Here is a 25,637-nt window from a genome sequence, read left to right as displayed (position 1 = left end):
GAATATTTACGTATACCTGACACAATAAAAAAAAAAAAGAAAAAAGTGGCCCTGTGTGGCCTCTGTAACATCTAGTAAGGAATTCTCCCATATTCTCCCTGTGTTCTGAGAGCCCCGAACTCTAAACGAGTGAGGAAATGTGGGTGCACTACCCCGCGGCACCTCTCAAGGCAACTAGGAAATGCGGGTGCACTACCCCGCGGCACCTCTCAAGGAAACTAGGAAATGCGGGTGCACTACCACGCGGGCGCCTCTCAACGCAACGAGGAAATGCAGGTGCACTACCCCGCGGGCACCTCTCAACGCAACGAGGAAATGCGGGTGCAGTACCCCGCGGGCGCCTCTCAACACAACGAGGAAATGCGGGTGCACTACCCCGCGGCACCTCTCAAGGCAACGAGGAAATGCGGGTGCACTACCCCGCAGCGCCTCTCAAGGCAACGAGGAAATGCGGGTGCACTACCCCGCGGCACCTCTCAAGGCAACGAGGAAATGCGGGTGCACTACCCCGCGGCACCTCTCAAGGCAACGAGGAAATGCGGGTGCACTACCCCGCAGGCGCCTCTCAAAGCAACGAGGAAATGCGGGTGCACTACCCCGCGGGCGCCTCTCAACGCAACGAGGAAATGCGGGTGCACTACCCCGCGGGCGCCTCTCAACGCAACGAGGAAATGCGGGTGCACTAACCCGCGGGCACCTCTCAACGCAACGAGGAAATGCGGGTGCACTACCCCGCGGCACCTCTCAAGGCAACGAGGAAATGCGGGTGCACTACCCCGCGGGCTCCTCTCAATGCAACTTGATGCCAGCACACTGTCACTTTCTCCTCTTGCTTTTGCTTTTTGCTCACCATGGCTTCTGAGTTCTTATAAACATACACACATATAATTTCCTCGTTTTTCTGCTGCCGTGCTGTGGGTGGTTTACTGGATACTTCTGCACGGTGCCCTCCTGCAGCCACCAGGCTTTCCGGTCTCCCGCTCCTCACAACAGCTCTGCACAGAGCATCCCACAGGGCCCTCCTGCCGCGGCGTGAGTTTCTTTCGGAAACTGGCTCCCTGCCCCACCACCGCTATGGATGGCCGGTCCATTAACTCCTGCTTGTGCTGTCCTTACAAAGGGGACACACTGGGCCTCGCCACACGGCAGGGGGCCGACGGCTGGACTCCCACAGTGTGCTGGGTTCTGAGTCAGCAGACCACGCCTTCCACGAGGAATGCCCGAAGCGGCCGGATAAATTACCCCAAAATGCATTTCAAACTTGTTTTTACAGCAACTAACCTTTGGTCCTCACTTTATTTGGAGCACATTTACCTGCAAGCACCTAGGAGTTTTCCTGATCAACAGGATGAAATCACCCTGTCTCCATGACAGCAGGCACACCTCCATCTAGTATTCGGTATGTAACTGCCCAAAACATATTTGGGGAATGAATAAATTAACAAACGCCGTGAGCTCCTCCCCATTACGTTGGCGGTAGATTTTAAGAACACGTCCTTAATTCAGCTAAGTGAGTTTCCTTCTATCAGGAGTTTTTAATGTTGGATGGTCACTGAATCTCAGCAACTGCTTTTCAAACACATGCTGAGATAAGCATATGGGTTTATGTCCATCAATTTGGGGAAATCGTGTTACAAGAGCTTCTCAAAGGATCCTTGAACTGCTGCCATGAATGTAAAAGGTTAAAACAGGCTCTTGCTTACTTGTTAGGGTCATGCTGGATTCAACTTCCTGACATTTCTGGAAGGAAATGTAGCATCAACCTTCGCAGGTGAGGGAGTTTACAAGTTTCTGCTAACATTATAAACTAATTCACACCTCATCCTTGCTTCTGCTATTCACTGGAACAGTGCATGCGACTGAGGGGTTTGTCTGCTCCCTGAAGGCTCAGTAAACCCCAGCATAAAAACATCTGAGCCTGGTGGGCTGTTCTGCACAGTAGTTAAGCAAACCATTCATTATGTTGGATCATTATAGGTTTATTCATGGTTTTTATTTTGGGTATAGTTGATTCTTCAAGGCAATTTTTAATTTCATCTTTTTGATAAAAAGTTATTTACAGCATCCTCTTATGGTTTTTACAAATTTCCACTGCAGTTACATCCTCTTGATCAACTTTTTCCTTCCTTCCTTCTTCCATCCCTCTCCCCTCTTTCTCTGTGTCATCTTAATATAACCAGAGGCTTGTCTATTTTTGTACTATTTTTAAAGAACCCACCTTTGGTTTTGTTAATACTTTATGTTGCTTCCTGGATTTTTATTTCATCATTTTTGCCTTGCCCATTATTTTTTTCCTGCCACTTCCTTTGACTCTGCTGCTCTTTCGTGCAGCTGGCTGGATACTCAGTTCACTGTTCTCTGTTGTTTGTTTGTTTTGTTTTGTTTTTTCAGAGGGAGTCTCGCTCTGTTGCCCAAGCTGGAGTGTAGTGGTGCGACCTCGGCTCACTGCAACCTCCACCTCCCGGGTTCAAGCAATTCTCTGTCTCAGCCTCCCCAGTAGCTGGGATTACAGGTGCCTACCATCATGCCTGGCTAATTTTTGCACTTTTAGTAGAGATGGGGTATCACCATCTTGGCCAGGCTGGTCTTGAACTCCTGACCTCATGATCCACCCGGCTCGGCCTCCCAAAGTGCTGGGATTAGAGGTGTGAGCCACCGCGCCCATTCTGTTTTATTAACATATGCCATTATGTCTATAATTCCTTAGACTTTAAAATCTATCCCATATAGTTTATGTAATGTTTTTATTATTATTCAAGTCAAAATATTTTCGTTTCCATTTTGTTTTTATTTTTGACCATTAGTTACAGAGTAGTATATCATTTTTAATTTCTAAATGTTTCTGTTGATTTTTTTTTACTGATTTTATTCAGTTATTATGAGGAAATAAGGTCTGAACATCCATTCTTTGGCATTTGTTAATATTTGTTTTGAGGCATACTATATAATTTTTTTAAATATTTCATATGTTTAAAAAAATACATATTCTGGAACTACTTGCTTCAAGGATCTGTATATGACCTTCAAGTCAATCATACTACATTGCTGTTCTAGTCTTTTATGGTTTACTGTTTGTTTTTTTTTTTTTTGAGACAGAGTTTTCACTCATTTCCCAGGCTGGAGATCAGTGGCACAATCTCGGCTCACTGCAGCCTCCGCTTCCTGGGTTCAAGCGATTCTCCTGCCTCAGCCTCCCAAGTAGCTGGGATTACAGGCGCCCGCCACCACGCCTGTCTAATTTTTGTATTTTTAGTAGAGATGGGGTTTCACCATGTTGGCCAGGCTGGTCTTGAACTCCCGACCTCAAGTGATCCATCCACCTTGGCCTCCCAAAGTGTTGGGATGACAGGCGTGAGCGACCATGCCTGGCCAGTTTACTGATTTTATGTCCAGGATCTGTCAATAGCAGAGACAGTTTTCTTAATATCTCTCACCCCAACAGCGTATTTACATATTTCTGATTAAGCCTTGTTATATTTTGCTTATATATCTTAAGGCTATGCTGTTAGGTGCATATAAGTTTAGAACTGTTATATATCTTCCTCATGAATTATTCCTTGCTTATGGCTTAACATTTAGTGTATTATTATAGTTATACTGACAATACTTTGGTTAGAATTTGCATTATATTTCTTTTTCCATCCATTTACTTACAAATCTTCTGTACTCTTATGTATCTCTCACAAGAATTTATGGCTAGCTTTGCTATTTTATCCAATCTGAGGATTTCTTTTACTGGCAATAGGATGCACTTTACTATGCGTACCAATATGTTTGTACTTATTTTGCAGTCTTTTCTCATATGATTTGCAAAGCTTTCTTATTTTATATTTTCTTGCATTTACCAGATTGGTTTTTGCACTACTGGTTTCAAAGTTAAATAATCTATTCCTATTTTCTTAGCAGTTACCCATAAAGCGCAAACTGGACCAATCCATAGCAAAAAAAAAAAATCGGTAATAAGATCCTCCCCCTGAAAAATGCCGACTTCAGAACTTCAGAACACACGGCATGAACGGTCACCCTCCCCTTCAGTCGGCACTGGCGGGGGTTCCGGCTCCATCTTAAACTCAACCGGCACTATCAGCGCTGCCTTGAGCGGTGCTGGTATCGACGCTCCACACGCCCGACACTTCCCGGGCTCCCCACTCCCTCCGGGCTCCCCACTCCCTCCTGCCTCCCCACTCCCTCCTGCCTCCCGTCACCTTCTTCGTGGTTCAGTGTGCTCTTCCCTGCAGCCAGTGCATCATTAACTATTTCCTTAGGTTCTATGGGCAGCAAGTTCCCCCGCTCTGCCTCATGCGGCCCATCTCCCTTTTTAAAGGACTGTACTTTGCTGGACGTGGCCGCTCAGGCTAAAAGAGCCACGTCCTTCTTCGCTTTGAGAACCCGCCCCCAGCCTGTGGGTAAGTCGAATAGCGGTTCCTTTGTAGGCAGCCATGTTTTCTCTCCAGTTGCTCTCAGGAGATTCACCCTGAGCTTGGTGCTCTGCGGTCTCCATTGTATTGGCCTAGGTATGGATCAACGTGTAATTCATCTTGCTTTCAATCTCTATTTCTGAAATCTGAGAATTTATGTTTTTCTTTAATTGTAGAGAATTCTTAGTTATTTCTTTGACTATTACCTTTGCCTGATTCTCTCTACTTTCTCATTGATGTCATTTATTCGATATCCATTGCTGCTTCTCAGCCGCCGTGTTTCCTACCTCTTTGCCGGCATTTTCTGTACCTTTAACTCCTCTGTTTGCTTGGGATAAGTAAGATTAAACTGCCCTATTTCAAGGGTTATAAGCACACACACATATGTGCACAAACACCAATATTCCACCACACATCAATAAGCCATTCTAGAAGCAACATACAAAACATGAATACAGAAAACGTCTGGGCCGTCCACTAAATAGTCACTTTGGCATCCAGAGGGAAAGGCTGCTGAGCTGAATCTCCTCAAATCAATTCCAGACAAAATCAAACCTGGTTCAGAGTCTGAGTTTTCCCTTGGAACGTCATCGTAAATTGCTTCTTCTGGATCTGGAATAAACGGGGAGAAACACTTTAAACAGTGACCAACATAAACCTAGTGCAATTTAAATTTTACAGGGCCACAGTCGCCGATGATGTCATGATTATTCAAAAAGTTGGTTTATAGGGTAGTTTTTTTTTTATTTTTTACTTTTTCGTTCTTTGTCCCAACTAGTAGACAATGAGGGCTGTAAGGTAGCTAACAGCACCTTACCAAAGCGTAAGCATTATTTTTAGGGCAGAATAATTTATTGGGAATGAAGGATGTCTCTTTAAATGGACTAGTTGTAAAATGTTACTAGGAAGGAGTTCTATGGTTTCCAGGTCAAACTTATTCTATGATTTTGTGTTCAATTACACATTTCTATATGGCTCTCTGACGAGTATTTTAAGCTTATGAAGTTAACGTTCTGACGCACAAAAAAATACAGCGGTGGCACACAGACTTCCAGAAATAAGAAAAGAGCCCATCAGTGCTGGATACAATGGAAAACCATCCAAATAAACCAATGACACCATAATTTTGTGCCACTGAAAGTAAAAAGTAGTAGCAAGTATCAAAATGCTAAACATATAGGACAGTGTTTCTCAATCTGTATCACGTGCAACACTGGGGTTCTGTGAAAGTGAAACCATTTCAAAAAAAGAATGGAAGTTCTGTAAGCAAAACCGTGCTGTATGAGATGACCACACAGGACACCAACAATGAGCCTGAGGTTTACTCAAATATCTGTAAGAGTTACACGCTTCACATGAAAATCTGTTTCATAAAAAGACCTTTAAATCGAGGTTCCACTCATTGACTAGCGGTGCCCTCCCTGCAAGAGAACGTCCAAACTACGACATATGACTGCATCAAAAACGTACAGACAAGCGCTTCCTCAGCCACATAAGAAAATGAGACCAACAAACCCGAACTCTCCCCTGACATCCAGCCACCACTCCTGTCCCCACACTAGCAGGAAATAAAAATTCAGGAAAATTCCCTATCTGCTGCTGTTGTCAAGCTCCAGTATTACAGATGCTCTTTCTTTTAATAGCATTTACTATCTGCAACCACAGTAAAGATTTCTACTCCTCTTAGATAATATTCAGGGACTGCTAGTTTAGAGATCATATTTCCAAATATAGTTATTCCAATTCACTGTCATCTGGGTAATAAAAATGAGTAATGAGAAAAAAATCAGACAAATTTTACTTCGGAAATAAAATTGTTAGCAAACAGCCAAGACAATAATTTAACCCTGTAACGATCCTGCTTTAATAGGCACACAGCGGAATCATCTAATCACACTAAGATCTTTGTTTTAACAACGTCATAACTGAAACAAGAATGAAAACTTCCAGGAGACAGTTTAATAATCAGGAGGTAACTAAGATGGTTCTACCTTGTAAGTTGATCATATAAAATAGTTACATAGAAATTAGTGAGCCAGTGCATAATGAGAGGCATAATCAGGAAAGTAAACTTTGCTTTTCCTTTAAAAATCAAAAAAACAAGTAAATCTAGCTAAAAATCTTTCAGCCTTTGAAGCCGCAGGTGGGACTGCAGATCTGGCCACCTGGAGAGGGGCTGGCTCAGCCAACTTAAAGGGAGAAAGAATGGCTTTAGGTTTACTCTGAATTGTACGGAAGCTGGAGCCGCGTGTTGGAAATGCACTCGCTTTAATCCACACAGAGACGGGACATAATCCTACAGGTTTAAATGTACATAAAAATAGAGTTTGGAATTCTTTGCTCTGTTTACATTGCAGACTGCTCTCATTTCAAGGAGTGAGATTATAAATAAAATGATGCACTTTTGGATGTTTCCTGTTTTTGAAATCTGAACACGAATCATTCACGTGACCAAAAACTGTGTTTTTGTCAAAATACATGTCTAGTCTGTCCTTTAAGTAATAGTTCTCTTAAATAAGCTATGATATTAATCAGATCATTACCAATTAGCTTTTCAAGCACATTTGCTTCAGGCTATTGTTTTGGAAAAATACGCTACAGAACTTATTTTTAAGTTACAAATAAATAAGAGGCTACTAAATGTTTTGGAATCTGTTGTTTCTGCCAAAGGTAAATTAACAAAAGATTTATTCGGGAATCCCCATTTAAATTTGTACGATTCGATAAAAGAAAACACCAAGTTATGTAAAATAAAGTGTGTATAGAAAAAAAAAAAAGGGAGGCCCACCCGCCCCCTCTTCAAAACGGGTGCCAGACACTGCATCTCCCTGGGAATCACAGGCAAGGGCAGGGTGGGCGTCTGGGTGGTGGCCAACCATGGCTGCAGGTCAGAGTTTCTGTTCCCCACATATCTCACTGTTACCATAATAATAAAGCCTGTGCTAGAAAGAAACGACCAGGAAGAGTGAGTGCGTGGACGTGGAGAGCTGGGGTGGCCTCACGGGAAGTGACAGCTTCAGGGAACCCCAGGAAACTTCTGCATAGTCAGCCCATGTTACTATTTTCAGTAAATAAACATCTTTTTAGAGTTTTAGATCTGATGGGACCTGAGACTCAGGGACCCGGCCCCGCCGCAGTGACGTCTGTGGAGCATGGTGAGGATTCTGGCTGTGGGCAGCCGGGGAACTTACTCTCCATCCAGGCTGTGTTGGCCGGGTCTGCGGCCCAGCGGGCAAGTGCGCTGTCCTCTCGACCGACGTGATCTTCACTTAAAGAAAACAAACCATAAAGTCAGAATATCCAGGCACAGCCCAGTCACTAGGATGCCACCTGCCCTGCATAGTGTGTGTGTGTGTGTCAGAATATATATATATGTTACTATACAGGAAATCACATATTTTCCCAGCTATTATTATAGGACATACCCAGTTCAAGCTTTCACTCATAACTCTGTAAATAAGTACTCCAGATGTTTGGCCTACGCACGGCGCAGAACATGGGCAAGGGAAATATAGCCGCAATACGGTCCTTGCCCTAGAAGGCCTGAACTGTCTTCTGGTTTTTCAGCCACCCCTTTGAGGACCTCTTAGGCCCTGCTCACGACGCTGGGTGGTAGAGATGCCAGCGGACAACGGGCCGTCTCCATGTCCAGGAGCAGGTCAGTAGGAGAAAGAGATGCAAGGCCACCCAGCATAAACCACGGTGCTCTGCTTCCAGCGGGTGGTCACATGGGCCACCAGAGTCCCACACACACAGGGACTGCGGTGTCATCCTTGGCAATGGGAAGCTGTGGGAATGCTCCGCTCGGAAGGATGATGAGGTCAGACTCACCGCACACACCAAGCATCGCCCCATGGGAGGCACCACTGCTGACAAATGAGACGCAGCAGGGATCAGTCCTCCCGACACCGCGTCCCGTGGGGAACTGTGCAAGGATGAGCCCAGTGGCAGTGCAGAGACACTGCTGGGAAGGCCAAGACTGGAAGCAGGGTGAGCACCCAGAGGTGTGTATGGAAGGCCTCGGAAAATGTTCCTATGAGAAGGGTCACTAACAGGGAATTACGTGATAATCCGTGCAGAGCACCCCACGATGACGACTTCTCAAGCAAAAGCTCTAACAGGCCGCAAGGTACCTGCAGGACCTTGAGGATGAGGGAAGAGAGCCCGTGTCCTGGTGACAGCCCTGTGGGTGCTGCGGGATTCCCCATGCCCTGGTGATGGCCCCCTGGGTGCTGGGGGATGCCCTGTGTCCTGGTGACGGTCCCCTGGGTGCCAGGGGATGCCCCGTGTCCTGGTGATGGCCTCATGGGTGCTGGGGGATGCCCCGTGTCCTGGTGATGGCCCCCTGGGTGCTGGGGGATGCCCCATGCCCTGGTGATGGCCTCATGGGTGCTGGGGGATGCCCCGTGTCCTGGTGACGGCCTCATGGGTGCTGGGGGATGCCCCATGCCCTGGTGATGGCCCCCTGGGTGCTGGGGGATGCCCCATGTCCTGGTGATGGCCTCATGGGTGCTGGGGGATGCCCCGTGTCCTGGTGACGGCCTCATGGGTGCTGGGGGATGCCCCATGCCCTGGTGATGGCCCCCTGGGTGCTGGGGGATGCCCCATGTCCTGGTGACGGCCCCCTGGGTGCTGAGGGATGCCCCGTGTCCTGGTGATGGCCTCATGGGTGCTGGGGGATGCCCTGTGTCCTGGTGACGGCCCCCTCGGTGCTGGGGGATGCCCCATGTCCTGATGATGGCCTCATGGGTGCTGGGGTTGCCTTGTGTGCTGTGCTGTGCACCTGTGAAATTAGGATGCAGCCCCCTGCTCTGAGAACTTATCACATCACCAAGGAGCACTCTTGCACTTTTAAAGTTTAAAATAATATCAAAACAAAAAGTTACCTAAAAAGGTAAAAGAAAATCTGAATCAAATAGAAACACTATTTTAAACTATTCATAACTATTTCCATGTTTGAAAAATTTCATCCTTTTGAAGATCATTTAAGGTTTTCCTCACACTACATTCTATATTCATTTTCTTCAAAATAATTCCTATTTTCAATGCACATATTTTTCAAAATACATTTTAGATCACCAGTGATAACACGCCACCATTAATTTTTAATTTTACATAAAATCTGCAATTTCTAATGGAGAACCGTGGCTGGACCTACCTGGTGGCACAACTCTGTTTAAACTGGGGCAAGAGCACTGCTCTAGTGGCTGCTGCTCCCCAGATACCCCACCCGCCTGCAGGGGGTTTCACGGGGGATGCTTTACCCTGCAAAGGCCGCCTTCATGATAGAAAGGAGAAAAGCAAATGAGGGAAAGCAACAGCAGGGCCGTGACAAGGGCCGAGCCTGGACACACCCGGACGCCTGAAATCAGACCCAGTTATCAGGCCCTCACTCCACTCGTCCTGACCCTACATTTCCAGGGGACACTCGCCTGGGAGGGACCCGAGGCAGGAGGTGGGGCTGGGACAGCTCCCGCTGCGCAGAGCTGAGGATGGCGGGCAGGGACGCACGCCAGGATCCCCATGTCCAGCTCCTCAGGAGAAAGGCGGGAATTCGGCAGGTGTGGGAAGACGGAAGCAGATACCTGGTTGGAGGCTCCTCGGAACTCAGAGAATTGGGCTGGCGATCTTCTGTGACTTCTGCCGTTTCTGCTGGGAAAGAAAATATGTGATGCTGCTTTACACCTGACAAAAATGCTCATGAAGTTGATGTTTTTACCCTTAAAAATGGTTTCACACTTTCCTATCAATCAGAGGCTTATCTTAGCGTAAGGGTGATTAATAAATTTAAAAATTTTTAGCTCTTAGATAAAATGTATTCAAGACTGGAATCTAATAAAATGTGATCTACCGAGGGCTTGTGAAACAGCCAGAAATAAACTGCACTGGCACCCAAATGCATCAGGCTACAGTTAGAAAGAAACGGGATGTTCTCTCCCACTCCACGTGTCCATGGGAGCCACGGCTGTGACTGGCCTGAAGGGGCATCCGCCTGGCACACTCAAAAGATGTTCAAGAGAGGAGTAGTTACGCTTGTGACATGTGACACCAGCTTTCACTCGCACACGCTCACATCCCTCCACACACAAATATACGCGCAGTCCGACCCGCCTGGCAATTCCTTCCTGCCCGTCTGTGGCTCTCCAGGGTGAACGGTGAGCCGTGAGCAAAGCCGCAGTGCAGGTTTCCCAAACATTCCACGCAGGTGGGGTACGAACTTAGACCATCAAAGGACAGCGTGAGACGCCAGTGCAGAAGAAGCAGACCCTCCAACCTCGGAGGGCTCCTGGGCAGGAGCTGGCCAGAATCTGTGATGGCTGTACTGTGTGGGTGCGGGCTGCGTGGGTGCGGGCCACGTGGTCCCTTGACGAATCTGCCACCGCCCAGCCGCGTAGCACCAAGAATGATGTGGGGAAGGAGAGCCAGCAGCACTCAGCGGCTGCTGCTCATCGCCACGCTGGCAGCTGTCCATGAAACGCTTTCTAAAGGGAATTTATCTTTGGGATGAGCAACAGTTCTCAACCATTTTCAAACCGCAGCAGTTGGCTCAAAGTCCAAGAGAGCTGAGCTCGATGTAACCTGCTTGGAGGTCTCATCCCTGAAAACAGGTCCCTGGTCACACCAGGAGCTGCCACACAGCTGGATGCTGACTAGCAACAGACACGAGATGCCCGAGGGGCTGGGGGGGCGGATCTGCAGGTAGCTCTGCAAATCCCACAGGCATCTGCTGGTTCAGTGTTCCGGGCCACCTTCCTGAGGGGCAGGTGTCCGGGCAGACGCAGGGCCAGGATCTGAAATCCAATCTGCCTGCTCCAAAAACTGCCCTTCCCACACTGCTACACTGCCTCAAAGAAACACCCAAAGATCCAGCCGGGCGCGGCGGCTCATGCCTGTAATCCCAGCACTTTTGGAGGCCAAGACGGGCAGATCACGAGGTCAAGAGATCAAGACCATCCTGGTCAACATGGTGAAACCCTGTCTCTACTAAAAAAAAAATACAAAAAATTAGCCGGGCGTGGTGGCGGGCGCCTGTAGTCCCAGCTACTTGGGAGGCTGAGGCAGGAGAGCGGTGTGAACCCGGGAGGCGGAGCTTGCAGTGAGCCGAGATCCCGCCACTGCACTCCAGCCTGAGCGACAGAGCGAGACTATGTCTCAAAAAAAAAAAAAAAAAAAGGAAGAAAAAAAGGAAAAGAAACACCCAAAGAGCCAAAAAGCTTTTACTCGTGTTCTGCAGAGGGACAAAGGCAGGACGTGCTGCCCAGCAGCAATCTCGCTGCACGGTGAGAACTGTCTCCCCCACGGGGGTGTCCAGGAGCACAGACTCCCATCCCAAGAGCACACACATGAGCCCTCTCAGGGCTCCACCCCAGGAGACTCTTCTTTCCTCCGCCTTCCGGGAAATTAAGATGCAAACTGAGTCTGTCAAGGTCAGAAGGAGGCAGACACGCTGGCCAGGGAGTCGCCTAAACAGCTCCGAGCAGCAGCGCACCCAGAGGCTTCTGGCCACAACAACCCGTGCGTAAACAAGAGCAGGACCTGCCTGTGGACGTCTTTCAGAGCTGGTTTCGGTAGGCAGGAAAAATAACGGAATCTGGTCATCCCAGTTTGGCCAGCTGGGAGCTCCAGGCAGGGCTCTGCAACCTCCCACCGCCGGCCTGGGGATCCTGGCTGGGCTGTACGTCCCGGGGAAGCCCTGCAGAGCCAGGCGGCCGCCCCGCCCCAGGGAGGCTCCGGAGCAAGGAACGGAAAAGCCAGCAGTGCCACCAGGCAGGAAGTGTGGGCCAGGCTGGGGACCCTGCCTGACACCAAATCCACGCTTTTCCACCTCTCAGGAAGGAGGTCTGCGTTCACATCCCTCATTCAATGATCAAAACGCAACCAGAAAACCACCTGCTCCTCTATTCCGGGACTTAAAATAGTCTTTATTAGAACAAGGCTTTATTACTGGCTCTAGGTTGACAGAACAAAAATAAGCAAATTGTTTTAAATTCATGCTAAGTTATTTAAAAAATAAATTACTTTAAATGATGTGCAATTATTTTAAATAATCAAATAATATTTTAAAATAAGAAAATCACTTTAAAACAAACGTATTTTCCTTCAGCCAAGAATCCCACACTGCACGCCCTCATTTCCAGGGGGTTCTCATGCTCGCGGTCACAGAGTGACAACAGCAGCGTGGATCATGCAGACCGTGGTGAGTTCCCAGGACTCTGGCCGACTTCAACAGGAAAACACACAGGAGGCCATCTATCCTGAAACCTCTGTGGTTCCCAAAATCCAAAATTGAGATTTTTCTTGAAGGAGTTTTTTTTCCTCAACTGTTATTAACTGGAAAGGGAAGGTTGCTTCCACTGAAACCTTTACAGGAATAAGAATCAGGTCTCAGGCGTAGAGGCTGTGGGCTTCCATTAGAGGAACATCCCACGAACCCTGGGAATCCTGCAGCGCATTCCTGGGAAAGACAGCATAGAAACAGATCTGGGCAAAAAAGGAAAACTTCAGCCGAGACGCCTCGACTGGGTCGCTCCTGAAGACAGAGGCAGGGTATGTGCTTACCCTCACCCTGGCGCCTGGCCCTACAGCAGGGCCGGCAGGAGGCCCCAGCCCTTGGGCTGCAGTCGAAGCAGCCACGGACTGCACGCTGTCCTTCCAGCAGAACCCTGGGGCTCTGCAGACACAGCTGGTGCATGACTACACATGGCAGGGCCATGTAAGGACAGCAGAGATCGGGCTCCACCAACCAAGCCCCTTCTAGAGCACATGGCCACTCCTTCTCACTAAGTGGAGGAGGAAGCACACTCGAAACGGAGCTGTCAGCGCTGAGGACACGGAGACCGGAGGTGAGCGAGGCGCCCACGAGGGCACCCACAGTCCTGGCTCGGAGCGTGTCCTGGCTACAGGGAACACCGTCCTCAGTGGCCGATTCTGCGCCCTTTGTGCTGCCCCAGGTGGCCCTGACCTTCCACTGAGGACTCTGCCGAGGTCCTGTGGCATCTCCCCAGCGAGGAAAAGCATGGGTGGGAAACAGGGAGCCCCTGAGGCAATTCTCCCACCCCCACCACCCCTCCATCCCCTGGAATGAAGACAGCGAGACACACGCTTTGACCCCAGGGAGCCAGAGTCTATAGACAAGCAGGTGACACGGGACATACATAACGGTAACTGTCATCCAGCACAGTAAGTCATACAGGCCAAAAACTGCACACACTCCCGTGAGCAGCTGGTGGGGGAATCAGAGATCGGGGTGAAGTTCAAGGCACCCCAGACATGAGGGGGCAACATATTTGGCACCAGACGTTGTTTCAAAAATTTCCAAACCATACACCCTGGCCTTCCCTCAGTGGTGTTCCTGTCACTGAAGATGAACTGGGGGCTCATTTTCCAACTCTGTAAACAAACATCTAATGACCTGGGCGGGGGCAGGGGGAAGGTCAGGCCCGGACTCTACGGAACCACAGGCCACATCAGGTGCATGGAGAGGAGGAGGAGGGAAGGTCAGGCCCAGAATCTACCGAACCACAGGCCACATCAGGGGCATGGAGAGGAGGAGGAGGGGAGAAGGTCAGGCCCGGACTCTACCGAACCACAGGCCACATCAGGTGCATGGAGAGGAGGAGGAGGGAAGGTCAGGCCCAGAATCTACGGAACCACAGGCCACATCGGGGGCATGGAGAGGAGGAGGAGTGGGGAAGGTTAGGCCCGGACTCTACAGAACCACAGGCCACATCAGGGGCATGGAGAGGAGGAGGAGGGGAGAAGGTCAGGCCCGGACTCTACCGAACCACAGGCCACATCAGGAGCATGGAGAGGAGGAGGAGGGAAGGTCAGGCCCAGAATCTACAGAACCACAGGCCACATCAGGGGCATGGAGAGGAGGAAGAGGGGAGAAGGTCAGGCCCGGACTCTACCGAACCACAGGCCACATCGGGGGCATGGAGAGGAGGAGGAGGGAAGGTCAGGCCCGGACTCTATGGAACCACAGGCCACATCAGGGGCATGGAGAGGAGGAGGAGGGGGGAAGGTCAGGCCCGGACTCTACCGAACCACAGGCCACATCGGGGGCATGGAAAGGAGGGAACCACAGGCCACTTTGGGGGCATGGAGAGGAGGGAACCACAGGCCACTTCGGGGGCGTGGAGAGGAGGGTAGCAGTACCTTCTTCGTCCAGGGACGTGGCGCGGATGATGACCGGGCTGGAGTAGGCGGGCAGCAGGAGGGGCAGGTTGGAGGGCACCGCATAGCCGCAGGGTACAGGCACCAAGTACCCGCAGGGCACATGGAGACCCACATTCTCCTCCTCAGCGCTGGGCACGGGGGTGGGCGGCTGGTCCTCCTGGAATGGTGTGATGTCGATGACAGAATATGGGTTGACTTTCATCGGGAGCACCAGCTTAGTAGGCTCTACCACTGGGGTAGTTTCTGATCCAGCTCCATCCTCACCTCCTGGGGATGCAGAAAGGACTTGTCAGCAGACACATCACCAAGGGCATGGCCGGCATGCCCTCCTGGAGCGCAGGTGGGAAGCAGGTATGAGCTCCCACCATCATCCCATGCCAGGACCCCTAGACGTTCCCAGGTCATCAGGTGGCCTCGGAGGGAGCACTCACACTTGGGGAACCCAGCATCACCTCTGGGCACAGGCAAGACAGACGCAGCCTGGTCACTAGAGGAGGCTCATCCCATGAGCTAAGTCAGGGAGAAGCTGCCGGAGGAGGGCAGCTGCTCCCCTCACCAAGAGTCTGGTGCTATGCACAAAGAAACACCATGCGAGCTGAGAGGCGGGTGCTACACAGGAAGTAACACTGTGCAGGCTCTCCCACCGCTGCCTGACCTGAGCAGTCCCTCCGGTCAGCGAATGAAAGCACCCAACCCACCTCCAGACTTAGAAAGCGAAACCTCTACAGCTACTTCATCCCACATGTTCTGAATATTTCTTTTAATCTAGTGATACAATGATGAGGTCATTCTTATTGGGAAATAGCAATACTTTTTCTTTGCAAAATACAAAGGTAGAGTGAAAAGGTTGAAAATTATGGAAAATAGTACAAAGAGAAGAAACTTAGCCAATCTTAAATTAAGTCCTTTTAGGTACACCATGAAGAAATCATAACTCTCTGGCTCCTAGAAATCATCCTTTCCCTACAGTGTTCCAATTGGGCCGTAGAATGGGGAGAAAATCGGCGAGTCCGATGGCTGAGCACAGGTGACCCTGACGCTGGTGATCTGCGGACTCACCTGGGAACCCGCCAGGGGACTCACCTGGGGACTCACCTGGGGACTCACCTGGGAACTCACCTGGGGACCCACCTGGGGACTCACCTGGGGACCCACCTGGGGACCCACCTGGGGACTCACCTGGGAACTCACCTGGGGACCCACCTGGGGACTCACCTGGACACTCACCTGTGGGTGCAGGGCCTTCACTGGCTCCAGCACCTCCTGTCTCAGGGGCGCAGGGGGCCTGTCTGTCCGCTTCTGGGACTTCATCTCCACTGTCAAAATCGAACTGTTCTCCCTCTTCCTCTTCATTATTATTGGTATCATATTTCATTTCATTTTCTAAAGAGAAAAACCAAAACCAGATCAAAAGAGATAGATAGAATACATAGATAGATAGATAGATAGAATAGATAGATAGATAGATAGATTATAGATAGATAGATCTATGTTAGCCAGAGACACTGACTAAGTTCCTCTGTGCTGTACTGCGCTTGTAGTTAGCCTTTTCAAGGGGCAAAATAAGTATCATCAGAATTCTGAGTCACTGGTTTTTATTTTCTTTTAATAGGATCTACATCTCACAGTTAGATAAGAAAACAAGAGGCTGGGGGTGGTAGCTCACATCTGTAATCCCAGCACTTTGGGAGGCCAAGGTGGGCAGATCACAAGGTCAGAAGCTTGAGACCAGCCTGGCCAACATGGTGAAACCCCATCTCCACTAAAAATAAAAAAATTAGCCAGGCGTGTTGGCGGGCACCTGTAATCCCAGCTTCTCAGGAAGCTGGGGCAGGAGAATGGCTTGAACCCGAGAGGCGGCGGTTGCAGTGAACCGAGATTGCACCATTGCACTCCAGCCTGGGTGACAGGGCAAAACTCTGTCTCAAAAAAAAAAAAGAAAAGAAAACAAGAGAAACTAAGGGGAAAAAAGAGCTTTTCACATTTTAAATCTCTTCACCCAGCAGATGAACATCACCCGGCTGGGCTGATTGTTCAGAAGAGAATTCAGTATCATCCACTTTACTTTTAGAAATAACTTCTGACACCCTGCATCTCTCCCTAGAATTCTTCTCCTTTTATTTTCATTTTGCCTCTCTTATTTACAATTTTAATTAAATATCTCTAATGGTAAGAAAATCAGTGTCAAATATGAACATCAATATATAGCTTAAAACACAAACCTCCGTAATTATTAAAGAGCAGGGTTAATAACCGTTCCAAGTAAGTGCTTGATAAGAAACATTTTGCAGGAGGCGAGTCACAGGTCTCCTTGGACCGGGGTTACGGCTGATGGTGCAGCCTGCCGTGTGCATCATTTGCAGAGACAGCATGCTAGGACTGTGCACCACCATCAGAGCAGACAGGTGCTTCTCCTATTTCCAGAGGAGACCCATGTGCTGGGACAACACCACCCGGCACACCCAGGAGCGAGAGGAACCCAGCCCCTTCCAGCCTTTCCCAAGGGCTGGGATTTCTTCCCAGCACACGTTCCTGAGGAAACCTGCTGCCATGCCCTGCAATCCACAGAAGCAGGTGGCACCTCGGGACAGGGCCTGGGTCAGCCCAAACCAAGCCCCTCCAACACAGACAATCCCCTGTGGGCCAGGGAGATGCACCCAAGCAGGACCGCCCAGTTCGGCTGCAGGCAGCTCCAGAGGGGGCTGAGGGGAAGCCTTGCTAGGGAGGAACCCACAGACACACAACCCACTTGCACTCCACGCAGTCTCCAGGTGCTCTCTGCCGAGCCTCCTAGGGAAGTCGCCTCCCAGGGAACTCTAGCGGTCTAAAAACAACCTTTAAATTTGAGGTGTTTCATGTTCCTTTGAATCTCCTAAACTAGTCATACATTCTAGGAGTGCCTTTTGAAGGAAACAGATTTTTAGGTCACCACAAATACACAGAGGGGCCCAGGCCCACGACAGCGTGAACTGGATCCAGCTTCCACTGCAAGGACGGTGGGGATGAGACCCCCAGCTGACCATGACACCTGGGGACCCCACGAGCTTTCTGGAACTGCTTCCACCAACACTCACGAGTTTTACAAGTATGAGAATGACAAATACTAAAATTGAATCAAGAAAAAGGATTCAGAAACGTGTTATTTTTAAAACACGTCTGATAGGAGTGTGTGTTGCTGTCCTTCTGGATGGTGAACTCTGCTCTGTCCAGATACCAAAGCCTCACCCACTTCCTAGAGGGTTCAAAGACTTCTCTAAATTCAAAGTTTTGAATTTAAGCCTAATCAAATGAAACAATCGAAGCAGGGGGAGAGCTGGAATGGACAGAACCGCTAGTTTCCAGAGTTTGAGCCTTGTTAACTATGTACTTTCAAACCAGTCCTCACTGTCTCCCAAGCGACCGTAAACAAAACCTATTTCAGAAGGGTTTTTTTTTTTTTTTTTGCCATATCATTAAGTAGTCAGTTTATTGAAATGAACTGGTGAATACCTTTTAAAGTAAAAAGTTAAACAAACAAAAAAACTGTTTTCTGGAATATTTTCCAAATGCAACTGTCATTTCCATAGAATTCACGTTTGGGGAGAAAAAATCATGTTTGCCAAATAAACATGCTGCGGAAACAATGCCGACTAAATGCCATGACGAAAATGATCAGTGAAAATGTTTATGTATTGCTGGGCGCAGGGGCTCACACGTGTAATCCCAGCACTTTCAGAGGCCAAGGAGGACTAATTGCTTGAGCCCAGGAATTTGAGACCAGCCTGGACAACATAGTGAAACCCCGTCTCTTAAAAAAAAAAAAAGGTACAAAAATTAGCCTGGGGTGAAGGCGTGGACCTGTGGTCCCACCTACTCCGAAGGCTGAGGTGGGAGGATCACCTGAACCCAGTAAGCGGAAGTTGCAGTGAGCTGAGATTGCGCCACCGCACTGCAGCCTGGGGGACAGAGCAACACCTTGTCCCCCACCCCAAAAGAAGTTTCTGTTCTGACCACCCCAAAAAAAGTCACTGCCAGGCACATGTTCAGATTCATCCAGACGGTGACACAATCACACTAGATTTTTATATTGTCAACTCTCTTTTTTGGAAATTATACTTTACTACCGCTGAACTCCAACAATTAGATAAAATACACCTAGACATGAGTCTATAAATATTGTTTTTTAAAAAAGCTTGACAATGTCTGGTACAAAATAGGCTCTCAAATATCTGCAAGGGGAGAAACACAAGCTGTTGGGACCAGAACCCACACTGTACCCCATACAGGAAGAAGGAATTATCTTTAAAGTCTTCAGGAAGGAAGGCCGTGAACAGGAGCCCGTGTGTGCAGGAAACAGCCCTGAGGAGACACCAAGGCCCCTCCACTCCCTCCCCATACGCCACCTCCTGGGCTGTGACACCAGCCCCGGGAGACCGGTGGGATTACCTGGGACAGTGCATGTCCCGTGTGCCAGGTACAGGTATGACACTGAGAAGAACCGCATGCGTTCTCGGAGCCGGCACCTCTGCTCACCGCCCAGCAAGGTGCAGTGGGAAACCTGGTTGGCGGCAATGTGTGACACGCACATCATGTGAGCGAATGAATGAGAGAATGACGAGCAGATGAGCAAGCTTCAAACTGTTTTTTGCCAAAATAACTCACTTTTTCCCCTAGTAAAACTTTAAGTAGAATTCTACTATACAAGAGAAATCAAAGCAATCAAGAAATTCCTCCAAAAGTTTAAATCTTGTTAGTTTAGACTTGGAGAGGCTTGGAAGGGGCTTGGGGCTTGGAATTCAAGAGCTCTCTGCTGTCATTGAAAGACTGGCAGACACTGGCAGAGCTGCCCTCCATCCTCTGCAAACACTGGAGGGAAAGACTTTCAAGTTATATAGACTCTGCAGAATGATGTGTGTTACAAATTCCTCTCAGAATTCAGTTCCAGTAAGAAAAAAATAGCCTTTCTACAAGAACTCAAAGAAGTTGCGCTCAATGTAACCACCTGAGGCTGCACCCCTGCCTGCATGGGTGCCCACAGCTGTGCCCACGGCAGGCGCCCAGGACAGAGGGCGAGGCCGTTTGGAGCTGGGCTGCTCCTCTGACACCCACCGCCAATGGGGCCTCCATCGATGGTGAGGCTGCATCGCCCTCTGAAGTGAGCATGGGGCCGGGCGTTCAAGGTGCTGTGTGCTGAGCATGTCCATCCCAGACACTGCCCTGGGCCCTGGGGGATCCTGGGCATCACAGACCCCACCCGAGCTCCCCAGGTCCCTTCATGAAGAGCAATGCAGAATGCCTTTAAAAATCCCAACATTTGGGGTCCTAAGTTGAGCTCTGACACCAGCCCTGACAGGTTCAATTATGTCCCCTAAATCCCTGTGCTGAAATCCTCACCCCCCCGTCCCGCGGGTGAGCTCGTCTGCAAACAGGTGACTGCAGGTGCAACTGGTTAACAGGAGGCTGTGCTAGAGCAGGCTGGGCTAACCCAGCATGGCAGTGTCCTCGTGACAGCAGAGGCCAGCACAGGGACGAGGAGCCACCTGGCAGTGCAGGTGAAGGAACTCCCGGGAGTGCCCACAGCCGGCGGGCGCTGGAAGAGGCAAGGAAGGCTGTGACCTACATTCCCGGGGAGCACACACAGCCTGCCAGCACCCTGACCTGGGACTTCCGGCCTGCAACCCAGGAGGCTCCCCTGCAAGCTCGGCCAAGCCCTTTCCAACACAAAAGGTCCTGTGCCATCCTCAGGGCCCTGGCGGGAGCCAGGCAAGCTGGGCTGGGTGGGTTCCCACAACACTCCTGCTGCAGCCACAGAAGGAATTCCCGCTCCTCAAAAGCCCAGCTTCAGAACCGAGCCATTCAGCTGAAGGAGAACACTGATGAGAAAAACTACAATTTGTAAACTAGAAAAGATGCTCAAGGGCTGCTGAAAGCATCTCAGGAGATACAACGTGTTGTAGTTTGAGACGACATGGATCTTTCAAAAAGCTGGTGGGGAATCTGCAGTGTAGCCGTCATTCGCTGGACACACCGTGGCCCAGTGTTCTCCGCCCGTTGGTCCCTGTGGAGCCCAGGAGGTGGGCGGGAAGGGCCCGGCGCTCTGGGTAGGCAGCTGGCAGGGAAGCAGGGAAGGGCGGCCTGGGCAGGGCTGCGCCTAGGGAGAGGCTCTGTGCCCCTCCTGCCCACGCAGGACAGCAGGTTCTGAGAGTCACCCGTGAAGGCCATGACACAGAGGAGGAAACACAGACGGCAGTGCAGCCCGTGCCGACCCACCGGCACCCAGCCCAAATCTAGCCACCCGCCAGTGCCCGGCCCAAATCTAACCACCCGTCAGCGCCCGGCCCAAATCTAACCTGGCGTTTGGGTTTGGGGGACCATTCTTCCCCTGCACCTCTCCTCTGGTCTGCCCAGGACAGGCTGCCCTCTGGCCACAGCTGCACTTCCCAGAAAAACTGCAGGCTCTGCTGCATTCAGGGGCCAGCCCTTGTGGGTCACCGGCAGCTTGACACGACACCCCTAATGCTGACCGACAGCAGCAGCCATTTAAGCCTCAGGATTCAGACTGTTTCCGTCACAGCAGGGCCACTGGGGCTGCCTTGGTGGCACTGATTCCTTACCAACCTGACTATTTACACTTGTCAGTATGCAGGTAATTGGCTCATCAATTAAGGCACACATTTCTAAAACAAGTTATGAAATAGAAAACTTTAAAAAACATTACGTTTTCAATCATTATGACATAATATGACCATGCCCATTTTAGTTTATGCCTATATGCAAAAAAGGGCGAGGAAGTTACCTGACAATCCAATCTTCGAAATGCTGCTGCTAGAAAAGGTGCTGCTCCCTGGTTCTCTCCAGGATGATGGAGAGGTTCTAGAGGGCCCTCAGGACAGAAACGGTGCTGTTCCCCGGTCCTCTCCAGGATGATGGAGAGGTTCTAGAGGGCCCTCAGGACAGAAACGGTGCTGCTCCCCGGTCCTCTCCAGGATGATGGAGAGGTTCTAGAGGGCCCTCAGGACAGAAACAGTGCTGCTCCCCGGTCCTCTCCAGGATGATGGAGAGGTTCTAGAGGGCCCGCAGGACAGCTCAAGTCACACATGGCTATTGCACTTGGGGTAGCCAGTGTGATCAAGGGCCTCACTTGTTGTTGTTATTTAATTCTTATCAATTCTAAGTTTTGTAGACACCTGAGCCTAGTGGACCTCGCAGGCCTGAATCTCGAGCTATCAAGACGGCTAACGGCCTGTCTGAGCCTGAGAGCAGTCCCCACACCCACAGGGCCCCTCTGCTTGTGTCTGTCTTCATATGGTCTGCAGCAGAGATTCATTTCCATTTGGTTATTACTTTTTTTTTTTTTTTTTTTTGAGACAGAGTCATGCTCTGTTGCCTGCGCTGGAGTGCAGTGTTGCGATCGCAGCTTACTGCAGCCTTGACCTCCTGGGCTCAAGCAATCCTCCCACCTCAGCCTCCCAAGCAGCTAGCACTACCCAGGACAGGCATGAGCCACCACGCCTGGCTAAGTTTTATTATTTTTAATAGAGACGAGGTGGCACTATGTTGTCCAGGCTGGTCTCAAACTCCTGAACTCAAGTGATCCTCCTGCCTCGGCCTCCCAAAGTGCTGGGATTACAGGCATGAGCCAACGTGCCCACCCCAGTTTCATTGCTTTTAAGAGAAACAACTTTTTAGAGCAGTTTTAGGTTCACAGGAAAATTGAGAGGAAGGTACAGAGAGTTCTCATATACTCCCCGCCCCCACAGAGAGCCTCCCCCAACACTATCCCCCATCCTCTGCCAGAGTGGAACACTTGTTGCAACTGAGGAGCCAACACTGAGGTACGTTGCTAACTAAAGCCCACGGTGTGCGTGAGGCCTCGCTCCTGGTGCTGTGCCTTCTATGTGAGGAGCCAACAATGAGGTATGTCACTAACTAAAGCCCACGGTGTGCGTGAGGCCTCACTCCTGGTGCTGTGCCTTCTGTGTGAGGAGCCAACACTGAGGTATGTCACTAACTAAAGCCCACGGTGTGCGTGAGGGCTCGCTCTTGGTGCTGTGCCTTCTATGGGTTTGGACAGGCGTGTAATGACATGGATACACAATTATCAAGGAATTTCGTGGCCCTAAAAATCCCCTGTGCTCCGCCTATCTCCCCTCCCTCCCGCAAACCCCTAGCAACCCCTGAGCTTGTTACTGTATAGTTTTGTTTTCTAGAATGTCACGTGGTTGGAATTGCACCGTGCGCAGCCTTTTCAGGTTGGCTTCTCTCGCTCAGTAAGATGCATTTAAGGCTCCTCCATGTCTTTTCACGGCTTGGCAGCTCATTTCTTCCTAGCACTGAATGTTCCACTGTCTGAATGGGCCCCAGTTTATCCATCCATTCACCTCCTGAAGGACATCATGGCTGCTTCTGGGTTCTGGCAATTATGAATAAAGCTGCTATCGACACCTATATGGGCAGGTATTGAGTGGACATTAAGTTTTCAACTCATTTAAATAAATACGCCGGGGCATGGCTGCAAGTCACATGGTAAGAGTGTGCTCAGCTTTGAAGAAGCCACCAAACTGCCCTCCCACGCGGCCGCCCCACGCCCTCTAGCCACCCGCCAGCACCCACGCCCTCCTCAGCATTTGCCATCTGTGTCCACGCGACTGCCCCACGCCCTCCTTAGCATTTGCCATCCATGCCCATGTGGCCGCCCCACGCCGTCCTCAGCATTTGCCGTCTGTGTCCATGCAGCTAGCCCATGCCCTCCTCAGCATTTGCCCTGTGTCCACGTGGCCACCCTACGCCCTCCTCAGCATTGGCCCTCTGTGTCCACGCAGCTGGCCCACGCCCTCCTCAGCATTTGCCCTGTGTCCATGCAGCCGGCCCACGCCCTCCTCAGCATTTGCCCTCTGTGTCCACGTGGCCACCCCACGCCCTCCTCAGCATTTGCTGTCTGTGTCCACGTGGCCGCCCCACGCCCTCCTCAGCATTTGCCCTCTGTGTCCACGCAGCCAGCCCACGCCCTCCTCAGCATTTGCCCTGTGTCCACGCAGCCAGCCCACGCCCTCCTCAGCATTTGCCCTCTGTGTCCACGTGGCCGCCCCACGCCCTCCTCAGCATTTGCCGTCTGTGACCACGTGGCCGCCCCATGCCCTCCTCAGCATTTGCCGTCCACGCCCACGCGACCACCCCACGCCCTCCTCAGCATTTGCCGTCTGTGTCCATGCAGCTAGCCCATGCCCTCCTCAGCATTTGCCCTCTGTGTCCACGTGGCCGCCCTACGCCCTCCTCAGCATTTGCCCTGTGTCCACACAGCTGGCCCACGCCCTCCTCAGCATTTGCCCTCTGTGTCCACGCAGCCGGCCCACGCCCTCCTCAGCATTTGCCCTCTGTGTCCACGTGGCCACCCCACGCCCTCCTCAGCATTTGCTGTCTGTGACCACGTGGCCGCCCCATGCCCTCCTCAGCATTTGCCATCCATGCCCACGCGACCACCCCACGCCCTCCTCAGCATTTGCCGTCTGTGTCCATGCAGCTAGCCCATGCCCTCCTCAGCATTTGCCCTCTGTGTCCACGTGGCCGCCCTACGCCCTCCTCAGCATTTGCCCTCTGTGTCCATGCAGCTGGCCCACGCCCTCCTCAGCATTTGCCCTCTGTGTCCACGTGGCCACCCCACGCCCTCCTCAGCATTTGCTGTCTGTGTCCACGTGGCCGCCCCACGCCCTCCTCAGCATTTGCCCTCTGTGTCCACGCAGCCAGCCCACGCCCTCCTCAGCATTTGCCCTCTGTGTCCACGCAGCCAGCCCACGCCCTCCTCAGTATTTGCCCTCTGTGTCCATGTGGCCGCCCCACGCCCTCCTCAGCATTTGCCGTCTGTGACCACGTGGCCGCCCCATGCCCTCCTCAGCATTTGCCGTCCACGCCCACGTGGCCGCCCCATGCCCTCCTCAGCATTTGCCATCCACACCCACGCAGCCACCCCATGCCCTCCTCAGCATTTGCCCTCTGTGTCCACGCAGCCAGCCCACACCCTCCTCAGTATTTGCCCTCTGTGTCCACGTGGCCACCCCACGCCCTCCTCAGCATTTGCTGTCTGTGTCCACGTGGCCGCCCCACGCCCTCCTCAGCATTTGCCCTCTGTGTCCACGCAGCCAGCCCACGCCCTCCTCAGCATTTGCCCTCTGTGTCCACGCAGCCAGCCCACGCCCTCCTCAGTATTTGCCCTCTGTGTCCATGTGGCCGCCCCACGCCCTCCTCAGCATTTGCCGTCTGTGACCACGTGGCCGCCCCATGCCCTCCTCAGCATTTGCCGTCCACGCCCACGTGGCCGCCCCATGCCCTCCTCAGCATTTGCCATCCACGCCCACGCAGCCACCCCATGCCCTCCTCAGCATTTGCCCTCTGTGTCCATGCAGCCAGCCCACGCCCTCCTCAGTATTTGCCCTCTGTGTCCATGTGGCCGCCCCACGCCCTCCTCAGCATTTGCCGTCTGTGACCACGTGGCCGCCCCATGCCCTCCTCAGCATTTGCCGTCCACGCCCACGTGGCCGCCCCATGCCCTCCTCAGCATTTGCCGTCTGTGTCCATGCAGCTAGCCCATGCCCTCCTCAGCATTTGCCCTCTGTGTCCACGTGGCCGCCCTACGCCCTCCTCAGCATTTGCCCTGTGTCCACACAGCTGGCCCACGCCCTCCTCAGCATTTGCCCTCTGTGTCCACGCAGCCGGCCCACGCCCTCCTCAGCATTTGCCCTCTGTGTCCACGTGGCCACCCCACGCCCTCCTCAGCATTTGCTGTGACCACGTGGCCGCCCCATGCCCTCCTCAGCATTTGCCGTCCACGCCCACGTGGCCGCCCCATGCCCTCCTCAGCATTTGCCATCCACGCCCACGCAGCCACCCCATGCCCTCCTCAGCATTTGCCCTCTGTGTCCATGCAGCCAGCCCACGCCCTCCTCAGTATTTGCCCTCTGTGTCCATGTGGCCGCCCCACGCCCTCCTCAGCATTTGCCGTCTGTGACCACGTGGCCGCCCCATGCCCTCCTCAGCATTTGCCGTCCACGCCCACGTGGCCGCCCC

At 51.3% G+C, this 25,637-nt stretch overlaps 1 protein-coding gene across 10 annotated transcripts in view; it reads right to left on the bottom strand.

Annotated features, from left to right (window-relative positions):
* The window catches only part of ARHGEF10 (Rho guanine nucleotide exchange factor 10), a 146,659-nt gene that overhangs the window by 88,455 nt on the left and 32,567 nt on the right, over window positions 1-25,637 (bottom strand). For 5 of the 10 annotated variants that reach the window (XM_016959044.4, XM_054656505.2, XM_063816112.1 and 2 more), the window contains 5 exons: window positions 15,825-15,980; window positions 14,577-14,864; window positions 10,004-10,067; window positions 7,610-7,686; window positions 4,974-5,030 (listed from right to left, as the gene is read on the bottom strand). In XM_016959044.4, the coding sequence (XP_016814533.4) occupies window positions 4,974-5,030; window positions 7,610-7,686; window positions 10,004-10,067; window positions 14,577-14,864; window positions 15,825-15,980 (642 nt within the window). Of the gene's footprint in view, window positions 1-4,973; window positions 5,031-7,609; window positions 7,687-10,003; window positions 10,071-14,576; window positions 14,865-15,812; window positions 15,981-25,637 lie in introns of all 10 variants that reach the window. The other 5 variants (XM_016959043.4, XM_016959045.4, XM_016959048.4 and 2 more) reach the window with 3 other exon arrangements.

The sequence above is a fragment of the Pan troglodytes genome, chromosome 7 (assembly GCF_028858775.2).
Source record: "Pan troglodytes isolate AG18354 chromosome 7, NHGRI_mPanTro3-v2.0_pri, whole genome shotgun sequence".
Taxonomy (NCBI): domain Eukaryota; kingdom Metazoa; phylum Chordata; class Mammalia; order Primates; family Hominidae; genus Pan; species Pan troglodytes.
The sequence above is the reverse complement of the archived record's forward strand: the minus strand, read 5'-3'. Positions and strand labels throughout refer to the sequence as shown.